Below are 21,477 nucleotides of genomic sequence, written 5' to 3'. Positions count from 1 at the left end.
CTTTAATGATAATAAAGTTAGGCTAGATACCAAAACTCCAGTTGTAACCAAAAGAACTTAAGGGAAGATTATATTATCTATAATTTGTTGTTATTTGTTGGTAATGTTTCTTTAAAGTCGGATAAAACTCTTCATATTTAGTTTCTATGTAAGCGTTTCAGGAGAAGTAATGAGAAAACTATATGTTCAACAAGGTAACCATGAAATATTTTTCTGAAGCTGCCTTATCTCCTCGTGCTAATCAAGGCTTCAATTCTAGGTAAAAATTTATTTACGATCTTTGCCACGGTCGAGCCATACGAAGGCATGCCAACACATCAAAACGATTTCAGATCAAGGTTTGCAAATATTTTTTGGTGGTTTGCCGCCAAGAAAAGCAGGTAATAGGCATAATTTCTGGATATACTACCAAAGCTTCATTATTACAGAATCGAGTGTGAACCCGGTTTACAAGCAGTTCGACTCAAGGGCAAGCGCTCAAAATCCTTTTGGTACCATGGGAAAATTTATTGGCTTATCTCATATTACCCATCGTTTTGGGGCTAGGGGTTTTTGTAATTTCCTTACAGTACCAACCAGTTTTTCGTGTATTGTCGAGCAAATTTGAGCATTTTTGAAAGTGAAAAGCATGACATTTATTAAGCATGTGGAAGTTTAATGCTTGGTGTTTCTTGTTGAGAACGATTGTACAATACTAGTCATGTTCTATTTGAAGAAAACAATACTTTTTTTTTTAACTTGATTTCGGCATATTTCGGCGTGATCTCGGCATATTTAGGAAATTGCGAACTTTCGTGATAATGCAAATAAATTCTTTTAAAGTACTAAAACGTGGAAAGCAAAAAAGGTTGAGTTAGCAATAGCAACAAGGATTTCGTATTACTCTAGTTTTTTCCTTTTAGAATTTCTCAAGGGATCATTCTCAAGCTCTTGGTACTACTTTGGTGGTGAACAATTTGTAAAGGAAAGATGCTTATAAAATAAAAGTACTACCATTAGCCTATATTCCAATTTCTATAGTCTTTAGATTATTTTACTTGCTTTTCTCATAAGGCAAACCTCTGATGGTCCCAGTTATAGTCCAAAATAAAAGAATGGGTAAAATTTTAGACAAGCTACTTTTTGCTGTTTTGGAAAGGGGCTAGGTAATTAAAATGAAACTTTCAGGGATGAATCCAGGGCCAAAGATATACTCTGGAAAAAGTAATACTAAGCTTCTATGTTAAGCCTCTTCTGATTTCTAAGTCTTAGAAATGTGAATAGGCCTAGACCTACTTGACAGATCTATGCCTTAAAATTTTGACAAAAGAAAATTTGGTAAATTTATGACAGTTAATGTTATTGACTTACCAATAAAGTGAATATACCACTTGATGCCTTTTTTATTCTCTGTATGAATATAATAATTGCTTTGATTTCATATTCGAATTTAAGCACTTTTTGACCTAACCTTATAATAAATAATTTTGGCACTGAGAAAATGTAGTATTATTTTCTTGAAAATAACCAAGAAAACAGCACTGAGAAAATGTAGTATTATTTTGTTGGAAAATGACCAATAACTCACAGTTTAATTGAACATTTGCCATTTTTAAAAGCTCAAAAAGTGCTTAAATTTTAATTTGCAATAGGGAAGCAATTATTATATTTGTAAAGAGCATAAAAAAGGCATTAAGTGGTATGTTTTCTTTTATAGTAAGTGAATAATATGAACTGTCATAAATTTACCTAAAATTTTACCTCAATTTCAAGTTATCAGTTTCTTATTCTCTGGTTTTAGTGCTCAAAATACAATTCCTGTTATTTGAATAGAATTTCAAGCCATACCAATGATTAAAGTTAGGAAATGTATTTACAGATCTTTGAAACCTTGTAAATTGAGATAGAGCTTTGAAGTTGTGAAACTGAAAACAGTCTTCTTTTGCTTAATTTAAGAAGAAGATTCTTAAAAGTTAAGATTACTTATAGGACAGAAATTAGATAAAAAGAAATATAGGCATACTATATGATTCACTACTCAATGCTCTCATTAAATGTTATAATCTCAGCTGTTGTTACAATTGCATCCCAATGCCCTCCTCCTGAGGCATTATGCAAGGACCTACTCATCTGGTTAGTTTAATTTTCAAGTTGACTATATTTGACATTATGAACTAATTGTTGTCACAAAGTAAGTGGACAACAAAATGGTAAACCAAGCAAATATATGATTTATTAATAACCTACAACTGTATGTAAACCCAATTGTTGTGATAGCAGGTTAGGATATAATTATAACAATAATAAATGTTATATTTATAGGCCACATACATGATATGCTTCTTTTTTCATATCATTCCCATCCTAGGCTTATATGTAACCTTAACTCATTTTACTATCTTAGAAAGTAAGATCAATAAAACTTGAAGGAAGAGATCTATAGCTTAAATCTAAGTTTAGAATTATGACTCTGCCCCTAGGCCTAGCCTACTTGTAGACATTAACTTTTCATGAATTTGAAAAGATTATTTTAGTAACCTCACTAAGAAATAGTTAGGTCATATACAGTTGTTTGAACATACTTGAAACTGTGCAGAATATGCACTAATATCTGGCTGCAAGATAAATACTTCTCCAACCCTCAGGATAGCCAAGGCCCTAGAAATGACACTAAATTATCCATTATGAAACAAGGGTTACATAGGCCTAGAAAAAAACGTATACAATTCAATAGCTATAATGGTTGTAGATATAGCCCTAGGCTATTTAGAAAATTTGCCTATTCTGCATTGTTTCTCATCAACATTTGCTTCACAATGCCCAATAAAGCCAATTCAAAAAAATAAATAACAACTTCAACAGTTTTTTTTACATAGCCTAGGGTAATACCTTGCCCCATTAGGGTTGGGGAGGCTCAGATAATAGTTGCAAACATTACTTTTACCCTCAAATCTAAAAATTCAGGAACATTTATAAAAAGTTCACAGAAACAAGCTTTCTAGGAAAATTTTTGCACAAAAAAGCATTGAAATCATTTCACTCTGAAACAGGGGAGAGGAGGGACTGCTACCTAGGCCTAATTTTTGATTGTAACATGACATGGTTGAGACACATAGGGTATTTGTTAGGTAATATTAGGAGTAGATTAAACCTTATAAATATAATTTGCCTAGGGAAAAGGGATGCTCCTTTTAAGTGTCTTAGTAAAATTATAAAGCCTGTTATTGTTATTAAGTTTGGTTATGGTAGCTTTATATATGGTGGTGCTAGTCAGAAAAATCTAAAAAAGTTAGATACAGTGTTCCACAGTGTCTTGTTCAATAGTACTCCTATTCCAGAAGGATGATTGAATTGGGGGTGAGCACATTTTAGCTACAACATGACAGGTTACTTGTGAAATATTTCAATAAAAAATCTTGTTAAGATGAGGATATAATTAGGATGGAAATTATAAATAATTATAATAATGATGTTAGTTTTAAGAATAGGAATAGTCTAGCTTTTTATAGGTGTAGTAATTTGCTTTCAAATGAGTGCCCAAACATAGTACCCACTAATGAGATAGTTTTTGAGGATAATATATTGAATAAGCTCTGTGCAATAAAGAATAATGTGTATTTTCCTTTACCTGACCATGGGGATAATAATAACTTGACTTTCAAACCTGACTGGCTAAGGAAAATTGACCACTTAAGAGACCATTTACAAATTTTTACTGATGGCTCCAAGTCAGATAAGGGTGCTGGCTGTGCAGTTGTGGCCCCCAGTATGTCAGTCTCATGTAGTTTTGAGTTACAAGGCAGCCTGTCTATTTTTTCAATTGAGATGATTGTGGTATATAAGGCATTGGAATTTATTAAGCCATATGGGTATGCCTAGAGTTGGATGATATGCTCTGACTCAGCATCAGCCCTTAAGTACCTGATGAATGAGCATGAACCTAGTCACAAATTGGTTTGTAATATCCACCAAATAGTTAGGTCATTAGAGTTTGTGGGAAATAATATACTTCTGGTCTGGGTTCCAGCAACTGTGGGAATTGCTGGAAATGAATCTGCTGATATAATGGCAAAGTGGGGTATTTTTAAATGGTCTGAGTACAAGTGTAAAACCCACTCAAAATGAATATTTTGCATGTATTTATAAGGTGTTATGTGATATAGAGACCAATTATTTTATTTGAAGTAGCATAATTTTAGAACTTTCTGAGAATAAGGCACCACCTGATGGACTTGTACATGATATTAGGTCTGTTGCTGTTATTGTTTTTAGATTGAGGACAGGTCATGCCAAAACTCATTCAGTTTTAATGGGGGAGAGTTAGCTCACCCTTTTATGATATTTGTAATGTGTATGATAATGTTAGGCATATTCTCATGAAGTGCACAAAATATAAAGTACAAAGAAATGTGTTAGAAACCATGTTATAAAATATTTTGGTGGATTTACAATGAGAGCAGTCCTAGGTCAGGCTAAGTCTCCTAAGTGGGTCCATACAAAGACTATGCTGTTGTTGACTAGGCATATAAAGAGCTGTAATCTGCATAACATTCTCTGATTTAAAAAAAAAGTTATTATGTACTGACTTTTATATTCATTGTATTGACCTTTTTATTTCGTATTTACGTTTCCTTTTATAGATGTTTTAACTCTAGTAACTGTATTAAATTCTAACTGTATTGACCTTTTCATTTGTTTATTTTTTCTGGTATTTTAGCTTTATTTAAATCTGAGTATTTTTTTTTTCACAGATATTTTAAGCAATAATAGCAGAATAGAGATGTGATATACATACTAGTGCCAGTGCTTTAAGCAAGAACACTCTGTACAACCTCTTTGTGCTCTGCCAAGATATCTTAAGTGTTGATGTGGCCTGTGCCAAAATTTTATTTGTGTTTTTCTCAAAGTGACTTGGCCTCATAAACCCAAGTTTTGAAAGAGTATCACACATATAGGAGCAGTTGATCCTCTCAAACGTCAACAAAACAACAACAGGGGAGGGGAGGCAGGCTTGGGAACCTCTGTGAGTCTCCTAAGGTGGCCAGCTGACAGAGCTGTTTAAGAACACGATTTCTTTACAGTGGTTAGGTCAGGCATCTCCCAAAATCAACTAATAAAAGTAAGAAGTAATTTAGAAGTAATTCACAGATACATTTAGAACTGATGTTGGGAAGTAACTTAAAGTTTTATTCCAGCACTGGGAATCAGCAATTTTTTTATTTCATAAAAGTATCAACCATAGCTAGCCCTAGCAGTTCTAGAGCTCATAAAACAAACAATTACCACAAGGAAGCTGTGTGTGATGAAGAAGCTGTACAAAGCTGTTGTACATCCACACCTGGAATTTGGAATGACCCTAGCCTCTTCCCATCCTAAAATGGACATTAAAGCAGATTTTCCAAGGATGAGCAACAAAGCTCATATGAGCTTTGCAGGATAAGCAGTATGAGAAATTCCTTGTATCCCTCAAACTCCCTACCCTAGTCTATCAAAGAAAGAGAGGAGATACAGTTACTACTTGCAAACTGCTAGAAAACAACCTATTAATTCAAGTTTTCTTCTCATCCCTTGTAAGTATGACAAGAGGTCACACAAAGAAGCTGCTAGTCCCCCATTGCCATCAACATGAGCACCAGCAATTTTTCTCTATATGCACCATCCTTTAATGGAACATCCTCTCTGAAGCCATCATCCAGTCCCAAACGATTTAGTGCAGATATTGACCCCCCCCCAGAATCTATTCAAGGCCACAACATTATTTGCATCTTACTCAACATAAAATTCATTTAAAATAGCTTTTTTTTTAATACTCATGACATAGAAAAATCAGAATTTACTGGGACTTTCAAAAATTAATTCCTTTATATTTTATGCAATCAAAAAAGTGTTAAAGAGATCATTAAACTCTTTATTAATAGTAACCAGATTGGGCACAAGCTGGAAACCAGAGTTAGTGAAGCAAGCAGTAGGAGGTGACAAACAGCCTTACAAATGTCTCTTTTCACATAGAAAAATTCTGATTCCCAAGTTCATTGTTGCATCCTTTTGCTCACTCTGGTAAACATCGAAAATCCTATATCTAAGACACAAATTTATAGACAGAAAATCTATTTTATGTTTCTCCAAATGGAAAGTTTCGGGGGGGGGGGCTACTGCACCCCTGCTGCTACCAGTTGTCAGTCTTATCCCTTCTTTTTTGAGATTTGTATTCTAGATTTATTCTTAGCTACAATCAAAATCAATAAATCAGGCTATTCAAAAACAGCAGTTTTCATCATATTTCTTACTCTACAAAGTAGATGGCATTGGTACTTTATTTGTCATTGCTCTATATTGAAGGGTTATCTAGTTGGGTTTTGTTTGAAATAGCCTAAATAGACATAGCTTCCCATTATTCATTCCTTTTAATCGTTTTATTGCATATTTTGTTCAGTTGATTATTTTATATGATTCAGCAGTTTATTTCAGATTTTCCAATTTTTATGAACATCATACATGGACTTTTTTGGTGGCTAATTGGATGCCTTTCTTTCCTGATACTAACTCAGCTGAATAATCATTATGGCTCAGATTCTCGAATCGTAGGTCAACTCAGTTGTTTAATCCCTGGAATTAGTAGATACTTCAGTATATGTTCTGAAAGATCATCAAGACATCCTCAGCATAATGAATTAAGTACCATTCCTGAAGGCCTTTATCTGTTTCAGAATGATGCCAATGATGTTACCTTGTACTTTAGCCCTTTCAAGATCTTTCCAGAATTCAAAGAAGATCAGATTGAAAATAAAGGTAGACAGCAAATGATTTTTGATTTATTCCAGTGTATTTTGTGCTCTAGTTTTGATTTCAGACTCAAATCTGCACATCCTAAAATTTCTTTTTTTGTTGCTTAATCAGAGGTAATTTTCCAGCGTTGGCTATAGAAAAGTGCCATAAGGCTTTATTTTTTATTAATTTATTAATTTTTTCCCAGAGCCACTCAATATTCAAAGGTTGGTTGTAGAAATCTCAGAGGGGATTCATTTGACTTGAAAGTCATATTGCCCCTTTTAAGAGTAAAAAGTGACTGTAGGGCAACCAGACTTCCTTACACGCTTTTTATCCCCCCCCCAAAGATATCTGGTCAATACTGTGAAATAGTCACTATGTTAAAAATAGTCTAAAGGTCAAATAACTATGCCTCCAGAAATGGCATAACTCCCCACAGCCCCTGGGAAAAGGACTGTAAGTTATGCAAGTTGCCTGTTATTTACATGTAGGGATTGTTATCATATTGCAAAAAGGGGATATGTTTGGTCCTGGTTCTCTAAATTGACTTTGGGTATTAAATTGAAACTTTCAGAAAATTTTGAGGGGATGTTGAACAGAATCAAAACACTACATGCACAGGCTGGTTGTCAAAAGGGCAAATAAGCAATTCCTAAGAAATGGCTGGGGGTACTAAGTTGAAACTTTCAGGAAATATCTAGGGGGATTTTGAAGAGCAACCTAAGGGAAACTAGTTTGGCCCCCTTGTCCTTTATAGATCTCCCCTCTCAACAGTGGCTGAAACTAGTAACTATACAATGTCCCCCACAGCCCCTAGGACAGGGCTTTTAAATTATGAAATTTGCCCATTGTTTAAATGCAGGATTCGTCATTGGGATAAGGAAGAATGTCTGATTCTTGGTGTGTTGGAAAAAGCAGAGGGTATTAAAGTGAAATTCTGGGTATTGTTGAGCTAAATTAAAAGACACTTTATGCATCCAACTATCAAAAGGCATATATGCAATATGGTATGAACAGCCAAGGGTAGTTCCTTGAAACTTTCAGGGCCATTACTGTTGTTACTGTGACTGCACCTGTGGCTGCAACTACTTGTGACTGAACGCTTGTGGCTGTGACTAAGGTTACTCGTTATGTCGACTACTTGCAGCTTTGACTACTTGTGACTTTGACTACAACTACTTTGCGACTGTAATTGTGACTACTGTAGCTGTGGCTGCAAATACTAGCAACTGCAACACCTTTTAGAAAATATTGAGGGGGATATTGAACAAAATTGAAATACAATTTGAACAAATTGAACAAGGGATATTGAACAAAACTGTGTAGGCTGATGATGGTTATGAAAAGGGTCTAGCCTATCAAAAGTATTTCGGGGACGACTGAGGGCATTCAGGTAAAACTTCAGGGAATGTTGAAGTAAATCAAAAGACGCTATGTGCATCCAAGCTATTAAAAGGGCATATCTGGAATGTTTTAGGAAGCTAAGGGATTAATTTGAAGTTTTCAGGGTCGCTTCTACTGCAGCTGCAACTGCAACTAGTAGTTTCTTTGATTGTAACTAGTTGCAACTGCTATTGCTTGTAACTGGGACGACTTTCAGGAAAAGCTATGGGGATTTTGAACAAAGTCCAAAGAAAGTATGTGCATGCTGGATTTACATCCAGCATGCAAATACTAAAAAAAATATACTTAAAGGGCGCATTAGTAATGTTGAAGAAACAGCTGAGGGTATTAAGTTGAAACCTTAGGGTATATTAAGGGGGATGTTAAAGAGCAATGAATAGAAAATCATTAAACCAGCCTTCCCTGCCTTTTTAGATGCCCCCTCCCCCTTTAATATTGATCGAAATTTTAAAAAAAGCCTTTATGTTCAAAATAGTCAAGATCTAATAAATCTGTCTCAGGGAGTGCCATGCCTCCTACGGCCCCAGTGCAAGGATTGTAAATTACGCAATTAGTTCGTTGTATACATACATGTTTTATTATTGAGAAAGGTGACATGTCTCATCCATGGTGTATCCAAAATGGCTAAGGCTATTAAGGTGAAATTTTGGAAATGTTTAGGGGCATTTTGAACTAAGCCAAGAGACCCTATGTGCATCCAGGTTATCAAAAAGATGTATTTGCTATAGCTTAGGGATGGCTAAGAATATTAACTTGTAACTTACAGGACCAATACTACAGCTATTGCGAGTGTGACTGCAACTGTGACTACTTACGACTGCTCCTACTTTTGAGTGCAAATAAGATTACTTGTGTTTGTTAATACTTGTAACTGTGGCTGCTTGTGACTTCAACTATGCCTGCTTGCGACTATGACTACTCGCAACGGTAGCTACTTGCGATAGCGACTACTTCTACTTGTAACCAATTTCAGGAAATGTTGATGGGAATATTGAATAAAATCAAAACACACCATGCATCTGCAGGTGGTCAAATGGTCATATCATCAATATCGCAGGGACAACTGAAGGTATTAAGTTACAACTTCCAGGGCTTGTCGAGGGAAATATTTTAAAGTGATTGGAGGGCAACAAGCCACCCTTCCGTTTTCCGTTCTCCAACGCAGATACAAATTTTGATAAAAACATTTCTTCAGAATAGTCAAACATCTAATAACTATCTCTGGGGCTGTCTTGTCCCCCACAGTGTTGCAAATCATGCGATTTGCTTATTGTTTACGTACAGGATTCATCATTGGGAAAGGGGGATATTTGATCCTGGGTGTGTCCAAAAAGGCGAAAAGCAAAGGTCAAATTTCAGGGAATGTTGAGTGGGGGGTGCTGAACTTACTCAAAAGACATTATGTGCATCCCATGTCCACCAACACTGATCGAAATTATGAAATAGCAATTTTGTTCAAAATAGTCATTAACTTCCTGTGGGAATGACACGCCCCCAGAGCTTCTGGGACAAAGGCTATGAATTATGCATTTTGCCCATTGCTTACACACAAGATTTATCATCAGGGAATGGGTGAATGTTTAATTCTGAATGTGTCTGAAGAGGGAAGGGGTATTAAGATGAAACTTCAGGTAATGTTTGGGGGAATCTTGAAATTAATGGAAAGACGCTTATACATCCAGGTTATCAAAAGGACATTATCTGCAATGTTTTAGGAACGTTTCGCTAGCATTACCTTGAAACTTTCTACGCCGCTACTAATATTACTGATGTAACTGTGACTGCGACTACGACTACTTGTGACTGCAACTAATTGCAACTGTGGCCTCTTGCGACTTTGATTCGAAATATTCAAGGTCAAAATGATTAGAGGGCAACCATCCCCTCTGACACCCGATTCTTGGTTGCCTAACACTATCCACATTCAGGTTGTCAAACCTGGCACTACCGTTGCGGCTGCAATTGCAAGTACTTTCGACTGCGATTACTACTACTTTCGACTGTGACTAACTACTACTACTTTCGACTGTGAGTAACTACTACTACTTGCGATTGTGGCTACTGCTACTTGTGATTGTGACTACTTGCAACTATGATTACTTGAAACTTCACTCAAAACACTGGAGTAAAAAATGAGGGGAGGGCGACCAAACTACCTCCCACACACTTTTTAGATGCCTCCCCTCAAAGACATCCTATCAAAATTTTGAGATCGTCATTTTGTTGAAAAAAGTTTTATGGTCAAATAACTATCTCTCTGGGAACTACATGACCCCCTAAAGCCCCTGGGACAAGGGCTGTAAGTTAGGGAAGTTTCCCCATGTTTGCATACAGGGTTTATTATGGGATTAAATAAAAAAACTAGTTTTTTAACTGAAAGTAAGGAGAGACATTAAAACTTAAAACGAACAGAAATTACTCCGTATATGAAATGGGTTGTCCCATCCGCAATCTCTCGCTCTTTACGCTAAAGTTTTTAATTATTTTAAAAAGTAGAATTGTGGCAAAGAGTCAAACTTTAGTGTAAAGAGCGAGGGATTGCGGAGGGGACAACCCATTTCATATACGGAGTAGTTTCTGTTCCTTTTTAAGTTTTAATGTTGCTCCTTACTTTCAGTTAAAAAAAAAATTTATTTAATTTCTGAAAGTTTTTGAATTAATGCATGTTTGATTTTGGCTCTCCGCATATAAATTATTAAAATGAAATTTGCATATTAATATTTTTTGGCTAAATGGCTTTCTCTTAGTTTTGATCAGACGATTTTGAGAAATAAGGGGTGGGGTAGGAGGCCTAGTTGTTCTCCAATTTTTCGGCTACTTAAAAAGGCAACTAGAACTTTTAATTTTTAACGGACGTTTTTATTAGTAAAAAATATACGTAACTTAAGAATTAACTTACGCATTAACTTACGTAACAAATTTTATATTCTTATATTTTTTTTTATGTATATGAGGGGTTTGTCCCCTCGTTAATATCTCGCTCTTTGCACTAAATCTTAAGTTTTGTTCCAATTCTTTAAGAATGACCCCTTAATCAGAAAGGCCGTAGAATAAATAGTTGAAATTACTAAAAATACTTTAGCATAAAGAGCGAAGTATTTATATCCTCCTAAATACCTCGCTTTTTATGCTAAAGTATTTTAGAACCCCTTATATGCGTAATAATCTCTGTTCGTTTTAAGTTTTAATTCTACTCCTTACTTTCAATTGAAAAAAATTTTCATGTTCATTTTTTCATTGTTTTTTTTTATAGTAATGTTAGAAAATCCTGCGCCCTTTTCATTGAATTTTTCCTCCCCCATGATATATTCCTCCAAGGGAAGATCCCACCACATAGCCCCCTCCCCTCAACCCCACCCCCAAACCCAAAAATTCCCCTGAAAACGTCTGTACACTTCCCAATAACGATTACTGTATGTAAACATTGGTCAAAGTTTGTAACTTGCAGCCCCTCCCCCAGGGACTGTGGGGGAGCAAGTTATCCCCAAAGACATAATTTTTATGGTTTTCGACTATGCGGAAGAAAATGGCTATCTTAAAATTTTGATCCATTGACTTTGGAGAAAAATGAGCGTGGGAGGGGGCCTAGGTGCCCTCCAATTTTTTGGCCACTTAAAAAGGGCACTAGAACTTTTAATTTCCGTTAGAATGAGCCCTCTTGCGACATTCTAGGACCACTTGGTCGATACGATGACCCCTGAAAAAAACAACAACAAATAAACACGCACCCAGGATCTGTCTTCTGGCAAAAAATACGGAATTCCACATTTTTGTAGATTGGAGCTTGAAATTTTTGCTACAGGGTTCTCTGATACGCTGAATGCGATGGTGTGATTTTCGTTAAGATCCAATGACTTTTAGGGGGTGTCTCCTCCTATTTTCCAAAATAAGGCAAGTTTTGTCAGGCTCGTAACTTTTGATGACAAAGACTAAATTTGATGAAACTTGTATATTTAAAATCAGCGTAAAAATCCAATTCTTTTGATGTATCTTTTAGCATCAAAATTCCGTTTTTTAGAGTTTCGTTTACTATTGAGCCAGGTCGCTCCTTACTACAGTTCGTTACCACAAACTGTTTGATAAAATATTAAAATAATTCAAAAGACATTATCTGTATCCAGGTTGTCAAAATACATGTGCGAATTATTTCAAGAACGGCTTGGGCATTTAGTTTGAACTTCTAGAGAATTTTGAGAGCAATATTAGACTCCAGCAAAAGACGTTAGGGGCATCAAGGTTGTCAGAATGACATCTTTTCCGCATCATACTTAGCAAAACCTCATGTTAAAGTGACAAATAAAAGAATTTAAAGAGTCTGAAATCATGGGAGCTTAGTGATTCCTCTGTTACATATCTATTCTCTTATTTCATTTTCGTTCATTCGTAATCTTTTGAATGCTTTCCTAGGATGAATCTTTTGAGTATATTATCCAAAAGTTTGTGTTGAATCAGAATCTTAGTTGGAGAGTCATTCCAAAGCTTGGTTTCAGATAGAATGAAATTTATGCAGTAATTGAATTGAATACAATGAGACATAAAGTTCTGATCATCTTATGCAACTTTAGAATTTAAATTACTATCTGAAATTTCAATTCTTAATTTAAAACCTGAAAAGCAAAAATACAAAGTAAAACCTGCAATAAAACTTTGGCAGTCAAAAACGAAAAGAAATTAAATTTTAGAAATTTTCCTGAAAAGAAAAATTAAATCCTAAAACGAGTAAAAATTTAAATAAACGCTCGATTCAAACATAAAATGAACATAATTACTACATACAGGAGTTTGGCCACTGCCCTCTCCTAACCGTAAACTTCCTTAAGTCTATTGTGTCATTTGCGCTTCACTGAAGACAAGATACTGTCGACTCTTGGTTATCCGCAGAATTGGGTGGCGGGAGGGCCACGAATAATCGAATTTCGCAGATAATCCACTCTTTAGAAATAAAGTCTGCAGGGACATCGAAAAAAATTATGCTTATTAAAACGTGTATTTAAGATCGAACCGCGGATAGTCGGAAGTCGACTGTATATTTTAAACATAACTTTTTAAACTATAAAACAGAATCTGAAAAAATGCTGTAAAATAACATCTTGAAATGCTGAGATTTCCAGGAATCATATCATTATATATTGAAGATTCAGCTCATTTTAATTAGATTTTTCAAATCATTTTCATTATTGTAGTGTTTTTTGTTGATGTTTGAAAAATTGAAGTACACATAAGAATACATTTAGTTTTCAATTAAACATAATGATACAATAGACTTTAGAAAGCTTACGGTTAGGGGGAGGGAGGGAATGACCGAACTCTGTTCGTAGTAATTTCTGTTCGTTTCAAGTTTGACTTGAGTATTTATTTCAATTTCTATTCGTTTCAGAATTTAATTTTTATTTTATTAGTACCTCTTGCCTACATCTTTGACGTTGTTATCTATTTTAGTTTCCGCTCGTTTGGGGGTTTCAATTGTTATTTGACGGTAATTTCTGGTCATTTTAAGTTTCACTTATTAAAAGACTATATTTTTGCTCGTCGTAGGTTTAATATGGCTCTATATTTCTCTGGAAAAGTTCTTTTCAGAAAGTTTTTTTTTTTTAAATTAATAGTTTGCTAAATGGTATAATATTATTGACAAGTACAGCTTATATTCCTGCCGATGTAACAACAGAAATAAGCCATAAGCCAATTTTGCCAAGAGTAAACGAATGCGAATTACATCTGCAAAGAATAAGCCGATATGGTAGGAAATATGCGAGGGATGCTGTACAAATCTCAGGTATAAAAACTTCCATATCAGTTCATCCATATGTTTATGTTTCATCCGAGCCATTGTCTGTATTTTTCAGGATGAACTTTACAAACTTTCTCCACAAAAGAAGTTTTTCAAAGAAAAATAAAGAGCTGCACTCAACCAAAGATGAGAAGAAATAAAGTAAAATGATTCTACAAGCGTAAAATAAAAACTACCCAGAATAAACATAAATTACTAAACCAAGTCAAACTCAAAACGAGTAGAAACAAAGAGAGTAGGATTGACCCCCCCCCCCATTGCTTTTAAAGACCAGAACATAATTTTTACTTTATTGAAATCGATCCTTATCTCGAGCTGTTTGTTTTTGTTTCTCAGATTATTGAAAAAAGTAATGCAAACCACCATCATAACAAAGATTACTGAAATAACAACAACAACTGAGCGTGGATTGTCAGTTTAATGTATATACTGATATTCATTCTTGAAAGTAGTAATATATTGGATTTATTACAAGTTAGAAAACAGAAAACATTTAAAATATGTTTTGTTTTCAGTAGTGTGCAAATTATGGTCTGGTCTTTAGAAGTCATGGCGGACGTCAGCCCTATTCCTCTGAGTATCTGCTCGTTTTGAGTTTGACTTGGTTATTGATTGAATTGATATTCATTTTTGGTTTTATTTATTTATTGATGGTGACTTATGTAGTTATATTCTTGGAAAATCATTTGAATTTATTTCTGCTCATCTTGAGTTTAGTATAGCTCTTTATTTTTTTTGAAAAACTTCTTTTGTAGAAAAAGTTCTTTAAAATTGATTTCTGTTCATTTTTATGGCACTTGGTATTACCAAGTGACATATAGCAATCGCAAATTCTGTCGGTGTTTCGGTCTGTCTGTCGGTCCCAGTTTTGCTACTTTAGGCACTTCCAGGTAAGCTAGGACTGTGAAATTTGGCAGGCGTATCAGGGACCGGACCAGATTAAACCGTTTTCCCAATTTGACCATCTGGGGGGAGGGGCGTTAATTCGGAAAAAATAGAAAAATTGAAGTATTTTTAACTTACGAACGGTTGATCAGATCTTAATGAAATTTGATATTTGGAAGGATATCGTGTCTCAGAGCTGTTATTTAAATCCCGACCGGATCTGGTGACATTGGGGGGAGTTGGAAGGGGTAACACTTAGAGTGGAGGGATCGGGATGAAACTTGGTGGGAAAAATAAGCACAAGTCCTAGATATATGATTGACATAACCGGAACGGTTCCGCTCTCTTTGGGGTAGTTGGGGGGGGGGGGGTAATTCTGAAAAAAATGAGGTATTTTTAACTTATTAACGGGTGATCAGATCTCGAAGAAATTTGATATTTAGAATGATATCGTTTTTCAAAGCTTTTATTTTAAATCCCGACCGGATCTGGTGACATTGGGGGGAGTTTGGGGGGGGGAACCTAAAATCATGGAAAACGCTTAGATTGGAGGGATCGGGATGAAACGTGGTGGGAAAAATAAGCAGACGTCTTAGTTACGTGATTTACATAATTGGAACGGATCCGCTCTATTGGGGGAGGGGTAATTCTGAAAAACTAGAAAAATGATGTATTTTTAACTTACGAAGGAGTGATCGAATCTTCATGAAACTTCATATTTAGAAGGACCTCGTAACTCAGATCTCTTATTGTAAATATCAACCGGATCCAGTGTCATTGGGGGGGCAGTTGGGGGGAACCGGAAATCTTAGAAAATTCTTAAAGCGGAGAGATCAGGATGAAACGGGATGGGAAGAATAAAAACCTGTCTAAGATACGTGACTGACATAACCGGACCGGATCTGCTCTCTTTGGTGGAGTTGGGGGGGGGGGGTAATTTTGAAAATTGAGGTATTTGTAACTTAAAAAAGGGTGACCAGATCTTACTGTAATTTGATATTTAGAAAGATCTTGTGCTTTAAAACTCTGATTTTAAATTCCGACCAGATCCTGTGACATTGTGGGGAGTTGGAGGGGGAAACCGGGATTCTTGGAAAACGTGAAAATTGGGGTATTTTTATCTTACGAGTAGGTGATCGGATCTTAATGAAATTTGATATTTAGAAGGAATTCATGTCTCAGAGCTCTTATTTCAAATCCCGATTAGATCTTTTGACATTGGGGGGAGTTAGAGGGGAAAATCTTGGAAAACACTTGGATTGGAGGAATTGGGATGAAGCTTGGTGGATAGAATAAGTAAATGTCCTTGACGCATGATTGACTTAACCGTACTGGATTCGCTCTCTTTGGGGGAGTTGGGGGGAGGGGTTCAGTGATTTGGCGAGTTCGGTGCTTCTGGACGTGCTAGGACGATGAAAATTGGTAGGCGTGTCAGGGAGCTGCACAAATTGACTTGATAAAGTCGTTTTCCCAGATTCGACCATCTGGGGGGCTAAAAGGAGATGAAAAATTAGAAAAAATCAGGTATATATAACTTACGAGTGGGTGATCGGATCTTAATGAATTTTGATATTTAGAAAGACATCGTGACTCAGAGCTCTTATTTTAAATCCTGACCGGCATTAAGCCTCTGATTTTCCTTTTAAATCAATCTATTGATTCTTAGAATTTTGTTAGAGCTCATACCATATGAGCTCTTGGCTCTTAGCTCTTCTTGCCTCGTCACAAGTGCCAATGAGCTCTTAGGTCTTGTTTATTCACGTGGTTTTTTTCATTGGTAAAGAAAAGAATATTTTAATTCTTTTCCTTTTTTCAATAAAAATCCATATTTTGGCTTCATTTCTATGTGTTTCACAAAATTTTTCATTAATTTTCAATAATATATGCCTTTTTGACAATCTGGACACACATAGCCTTTTTTATTTAGTTTTATACCTCCTCAACTTTCCCTGAAAAATAAAACTTCATGCCCTATTCTCTCCATAGACATGCTGTCTATGGACTCTCTTCCATTTTGACAACCTGGATGTACCTACAGTCTTTTGATTTAGTTCAATAGTAAGAGCAGAAGTAGTAATCTTCTGCCTGAAAGTTTCAACTTCATACCTTCTGTTGTTTTGAGAAACTTCTGAGACGTCATACTGACAACCAGCATCCATATAGTGCCTTTTTAAAGTCATAAAAACTTTCCATGAAAGTTCCTACTTTATACCCTATTCAAAACCAAAGATATCCCACCCGGATATCTTGACAACCCGTTTTGTTTTTGACTACCCAGATGCACTTACGTTATCTTATTTTAGTTCAGTAGTAGCAGTAGCAGTAATAGAATTAGTAGCAAAAGTGGTAGTAATACTGGTAGTCCTGGGAATCTCAGTTTAATACCCTAAGCTGTTGCTGGGATATTGATAATATACCCCTTTGATAAAAGACTTGTATATAGTCTTTTCATTATGTATTATGCACATACTGCATTTTTATTAGTTCAACATACTCTACAACGAGCCCTGAAAGTTTCAATCTAACACTCTAAGCCGTCATTGAGATACTACTGATACGGCCTTTTGATAGCCTTCATACACATAGAGTGTTTTAAGTGTTTCAGTTTAATCCAACACACTTCTTAGCATTTCATGCATGTTTCTCATGAATACTCTTAGCCTTAGTAGCAGCATTAACAGTTGCAGTAGAAGTATTAGTATTTGGTTTGTTCAACATCCCCCTCAACATGCAATGAAAGTTTTAATACTCTAAGCTGTTCCTGTGATGTAGCTGTTATGCCTTTTTAATAACGTGCATCCACATTATAATAAGTGAGCCCACCCTCCTGTTGCTCCCGCTTATTATATTGAATATGAAGGTTACAATTTATGAGAGTTGAATACTTTCATTAATGCTTTGAATTTCTTATCTTTTTACTTGTGATTTTTGTAATTTTTGATATTTTATAATTTGAAATTTTTGTTTTCATCTTCTAGAGGTTTTTCTATTCTGCTTCATTTTAGTTTTTCGGCATAATATAACCGCCATTTTTTTTATAGTTCATTTGCAACGAGGAGGCCCTATTGATTATATATGCGAAATATCTGTGATATGTTTTTCTTCGTTGAATTCGAGTAACCTCAGACGTCTTTACGTTATTATTATTATTATTTATTTTCGGGGTCAAAAATTTTTTAATAACTACACTGGAAATAAAGGTGATAACTGGGTTAAATTTAGTTTTTTTTATGTGTGATAGGTAATATCGCGATTTTTTTTTAGAATGGAAGGAACTGCTACTAAAAAAAAATGAAGCTTAGTTTTGAATCAAATTTACGCCTTAACAACATGAGCATCAAAAATAACTGGTAATCATCATCGTTCGTCAGTTTCATGTTTAATCGAGGAAAGAGGGTGGCATTATGTGTGTGTGTGTGCGTTTTTGTAAATGCATACGATTATTAAATTTATTTTGACCCTTTAGGAATAGGAAAAGAATCCATAATCTGACGAATTGTCAGTTTTTGAATCTGGGAAGAAAGCGTTCCAAAAGTTGGCAAGATAAAATTAAAGAATCTTGACGTTTGCCTTTCTGCAAAACTGTTCAAAGACTTTAATTTTTAATTTTCTATAAACCGGTGAATGATTGAGGACACTTTTCGGTCTTTGGTGTGAGAAATACAAATTGCCTCGTTGATTCTTTTGCTTCAGTGTTTAACCCTAAGTAGCCTTCTCTCTTGCAGCTGATTCTGTTGAGGCTTTAATGGCGCTACATGGTGCACTTGAAATGAAGCATTCTGGAAAATATGAAAAAGCCATGAGGTTGTTAAAACATGCGTTAGCACTATCACCTAGTCATCCTGATATTTTAAATTTTTATGGGGAAATCCTGGAGGAAGCGAAAAGCAATTATGTTGAAGCAGACTTCCATTATAAAAGGGCATTAAGCTTTTCCCCTGATCACACGCGAGCTTTGGAAAATAGGAAAAGAACTCTACCTTTAGTGGAAGAACTGGACGAAAGATTATTATATCGGATTGAAACGAAAAGGGATGAAATTTTAAAAGCTTCAGGTAATAGGGGTTCTTTAAATAGGATAAAAAAAGAAGTTTACTTCCAGCATATTTATCATACTGTGGGCATTGAAGGCAATACAATGACCTTAGCACAAACACGTATGATAATTGAAACTCGAATGGCTGTTGGTGGTAAGAGTTTAATGGAACACAACGAAATTCTTGGTATGGACGAAGCGTTAAGGTATATCAACAGCACTCTTCTACACAAGGTAGGAGATATATCTGAGAATGATATATTACAGCTACACAATCGTGTGCTGGGGTTTGTAGATCCTACTGAAGGTGGAACTTATCGCCATACTCAGGTCTTTGTTGGTGATCACATACCTCCGCCTCCTAATGAAATAAAGTATCTCATGTCTGAATTTATCAGTTGGCTGAATTCAGTTGACACAGTAGACCTGCATCCTGTAAAATATGCAGCGCTAGCACACTATAAGCTAGTCTATATCCATCCTTTTACTGATGGGAACGGAAGGACTTCCAGACTTATAATGAATTTGATTTTAATGCGAGCTGGGTATCCCCCAGTGATTATAAAGAAAGAGGACAGATTGAAATATTACGAAACCCTAAAAGCTGCTAACGAGGGTGATGTACGGCCTTTTATTAGATTTATTGCCCGCTCAGCGGAGAAAACCCTTGATATCTATCTATGGGCCATTGGAAATAAGTCTGTTCCAGTCCCTGAACTTGGGTCAGACACTACCCTTAAGGACAGTATAATACAAATGCAAGGAGAAAGGATGCCAACTTGTGTGATGTCATCGTGTGAGCGTAATTGATTTTTGTTGAGTTCTATCATTAATTTAACCGTTAAGTTTATATTTTATTTTTTATGTTTAAGACGAGCTGAATTTTATGGTGCGAATCTGAAAAATTTTCTATTCGGTCTGTCTTCGAACAACTTTTGGAGTATTTAGGTTGACATCTCACTATTTCTCTCTTCCATCTTTCCTCTCAATCCTACTCTCTATTTCTGTCTCCCTCTCCTTTGATCTGAATTCATCATAGTTTAAGATCATAATTAACTTTAGCAAATCTGGTTTATTTATGCCTTTATGAATAGTGTGTTTTCAACTGGTACTACCAAGAAATGGGGGGTTAAGGATTCAAATTTATGTCCTTTCGCCGTGTTTTGTTTTTTTGTTAGCAAGTTTGAGAATTGATCATATTTATGATTGGAAATTTGGCAGACGGGTTACATCCTGCAACCTTGTGCCTCGTTTTGTTTATTTTAGGTCAATAATTTACTCTTAGGATAGTATTTGCTTTAGTAAGGAAGTGATAGTTCTTAATTTCTTTTCTGAGCTAATCCGGACATGCAATTAATTTGAATGTTATGTAACTTCTCTTCCCTCAAAGTCGGTTCCATTTACAAAGTTCATTCTTTTAGGGCCTTGAATATAGCCTACAAGGCTTGAAGCATCATACAGCATGCACATAGGGACTATCCAGGGAGATACCGATCCAAGCAATCCCACCGTCGGAATATTATAATCCTTGCGCTTGTTTTGTTAAAAGAAGTTAATGAAAAACATTGGCACGGTTAAGATTTTAAATTTTTAGGCCAAAAAAACTCCTTATTGGAATTTAAGACTCCCGTCGCTCTCTAATCCACCATCAAGCAAAATATCCTTATCCCCCAACAGTTTTGTTTGTGTGCATATATGTTTTTTTTTTTTGAAATTTTTGGACTTATTTTAATAAATCTATTTTTTAAGGTAAATGTAGTTGCCCACAACCGATTTACAAAACAATTTATCGAACGAGTAGCTCAAGTTTAAGGTTCTGTCTGAAGATTTTCTCTGAATCGTGACTGCCACTGTGACAACTTGCGACTGTGACTGCAACTATTTCTTTATTTCTTCTTTTAGTTACCACAAACTCTTTACCTTTGTTGTTGATTGGTTTGTGTTTTGATGTTGCTCATTACTTATTTTGATTTTTTTGGAAAATGGAATTTATTTAATTTCTATCAACTTCTTTTTTCAATAGACGCACTTTTATTGTATGTCAATTGTAGGAACATCTGTAAAGTCTTTTATTAAACTTGTCCGCTTAAGAACTAAAATATTGGATTGTAATTTAAGTTTTCTTAATTGGAATGTTCATTTGAAATTTTCGATCATCCATAGTTTCTTATAATAGTTTTCAATCATATTTTTAATTAAAATTTTTGGGGGAGGACAAGTAGGGGATTTTAAATAGTATGGATTAAAAATCATTGCTTGATTTTTGGTCTTCTGTGGGGTTAAGGCCATTCTGGCCCCATCCTGTAGGTATTCTTGAATATAAACGTCCCCGTTCTTTCTTTTAATTTAAATAAGGTTTTCTTGTTCTGCTTTGTTATAACTGTTAATTTGTTTCACAAACGAACAACTAGGTCTTTCAAGAAAGACTTTCTGTTTTGTTGTCTCCAATAGAAATCAAGTATATGTCTTTTGATAAAATAATCTCTGCTTTTTAAGCGTTATTTCCTAGAATGAAACTTCTGAATAAAACGATAATAATTATTGGAAGGCTGATGGGTTCTCTAATAAGGTCTCCAATCTTGCAGTAGTCGTAAATATATCCAAGCACAAGGATACA

At 35.2% G+C, this 21,477-nt stretch overlaps 1 protein-coding gene across 4 annotated transcripts; it reads left to right on the top strand.

The window, feature by feature from the left end:
* The first annotated feature begins 763 nt into the window (after window positions 1–763).
* Window positions 764–20,603, top strand: LOC136027333 (protein adenylyltransferase Fic-like). Of its 4 annotated transcripts, none has more exons than XM_065704470.1 (3): window positions 764–847; window positions 6,448–6,768; window positions 18,535–20,603. In XM_065704470.1, exons 2-3 carry the CDS (start codon window positions 6,462–6,464, stop codon window positions 19,668–19,670), a joined length of 1,443 nt encoding a protein of 480 aa, XP_065560542.1. In that variant the 5' UTR covers window positions 764–847; window positions 6,448–6,461; the 3' UTR covers window positions 19,671–20,603. The 4 variants fall into 4 exon arrangements, with proteins under 4 accessions (XP_065560542.1, XP_065560545.1, XP_065560543.1 ...); XM_065704473.1 differs by having other exon boundaries at window positions 765–847; window positions 18,550–20,603; XM_065704471.1 differs by having other exon boundaries at window positions 828–986.
* Window positions 20,604–21,477: the final 874 nt, after the last annotated feature.

This window comes from Artemia franciscana, chromosome 5, assembly GCF_032884065.1.
Source record: "Artemia franciscana chromosome 5, ASM3288406v1, whole genome shotgun sequence".
Taxonomy (NCBI): Eukaryota; Metazoa; Arthropoda; class Branchiopoda; order Anostraca; family Artemiidae; genus Artemia; species Artemia franciscana.
Note: the sequence above shows the minus strand (reverse complement) of the source record. Positions and strands in the feature narration are given on the sequence as shown.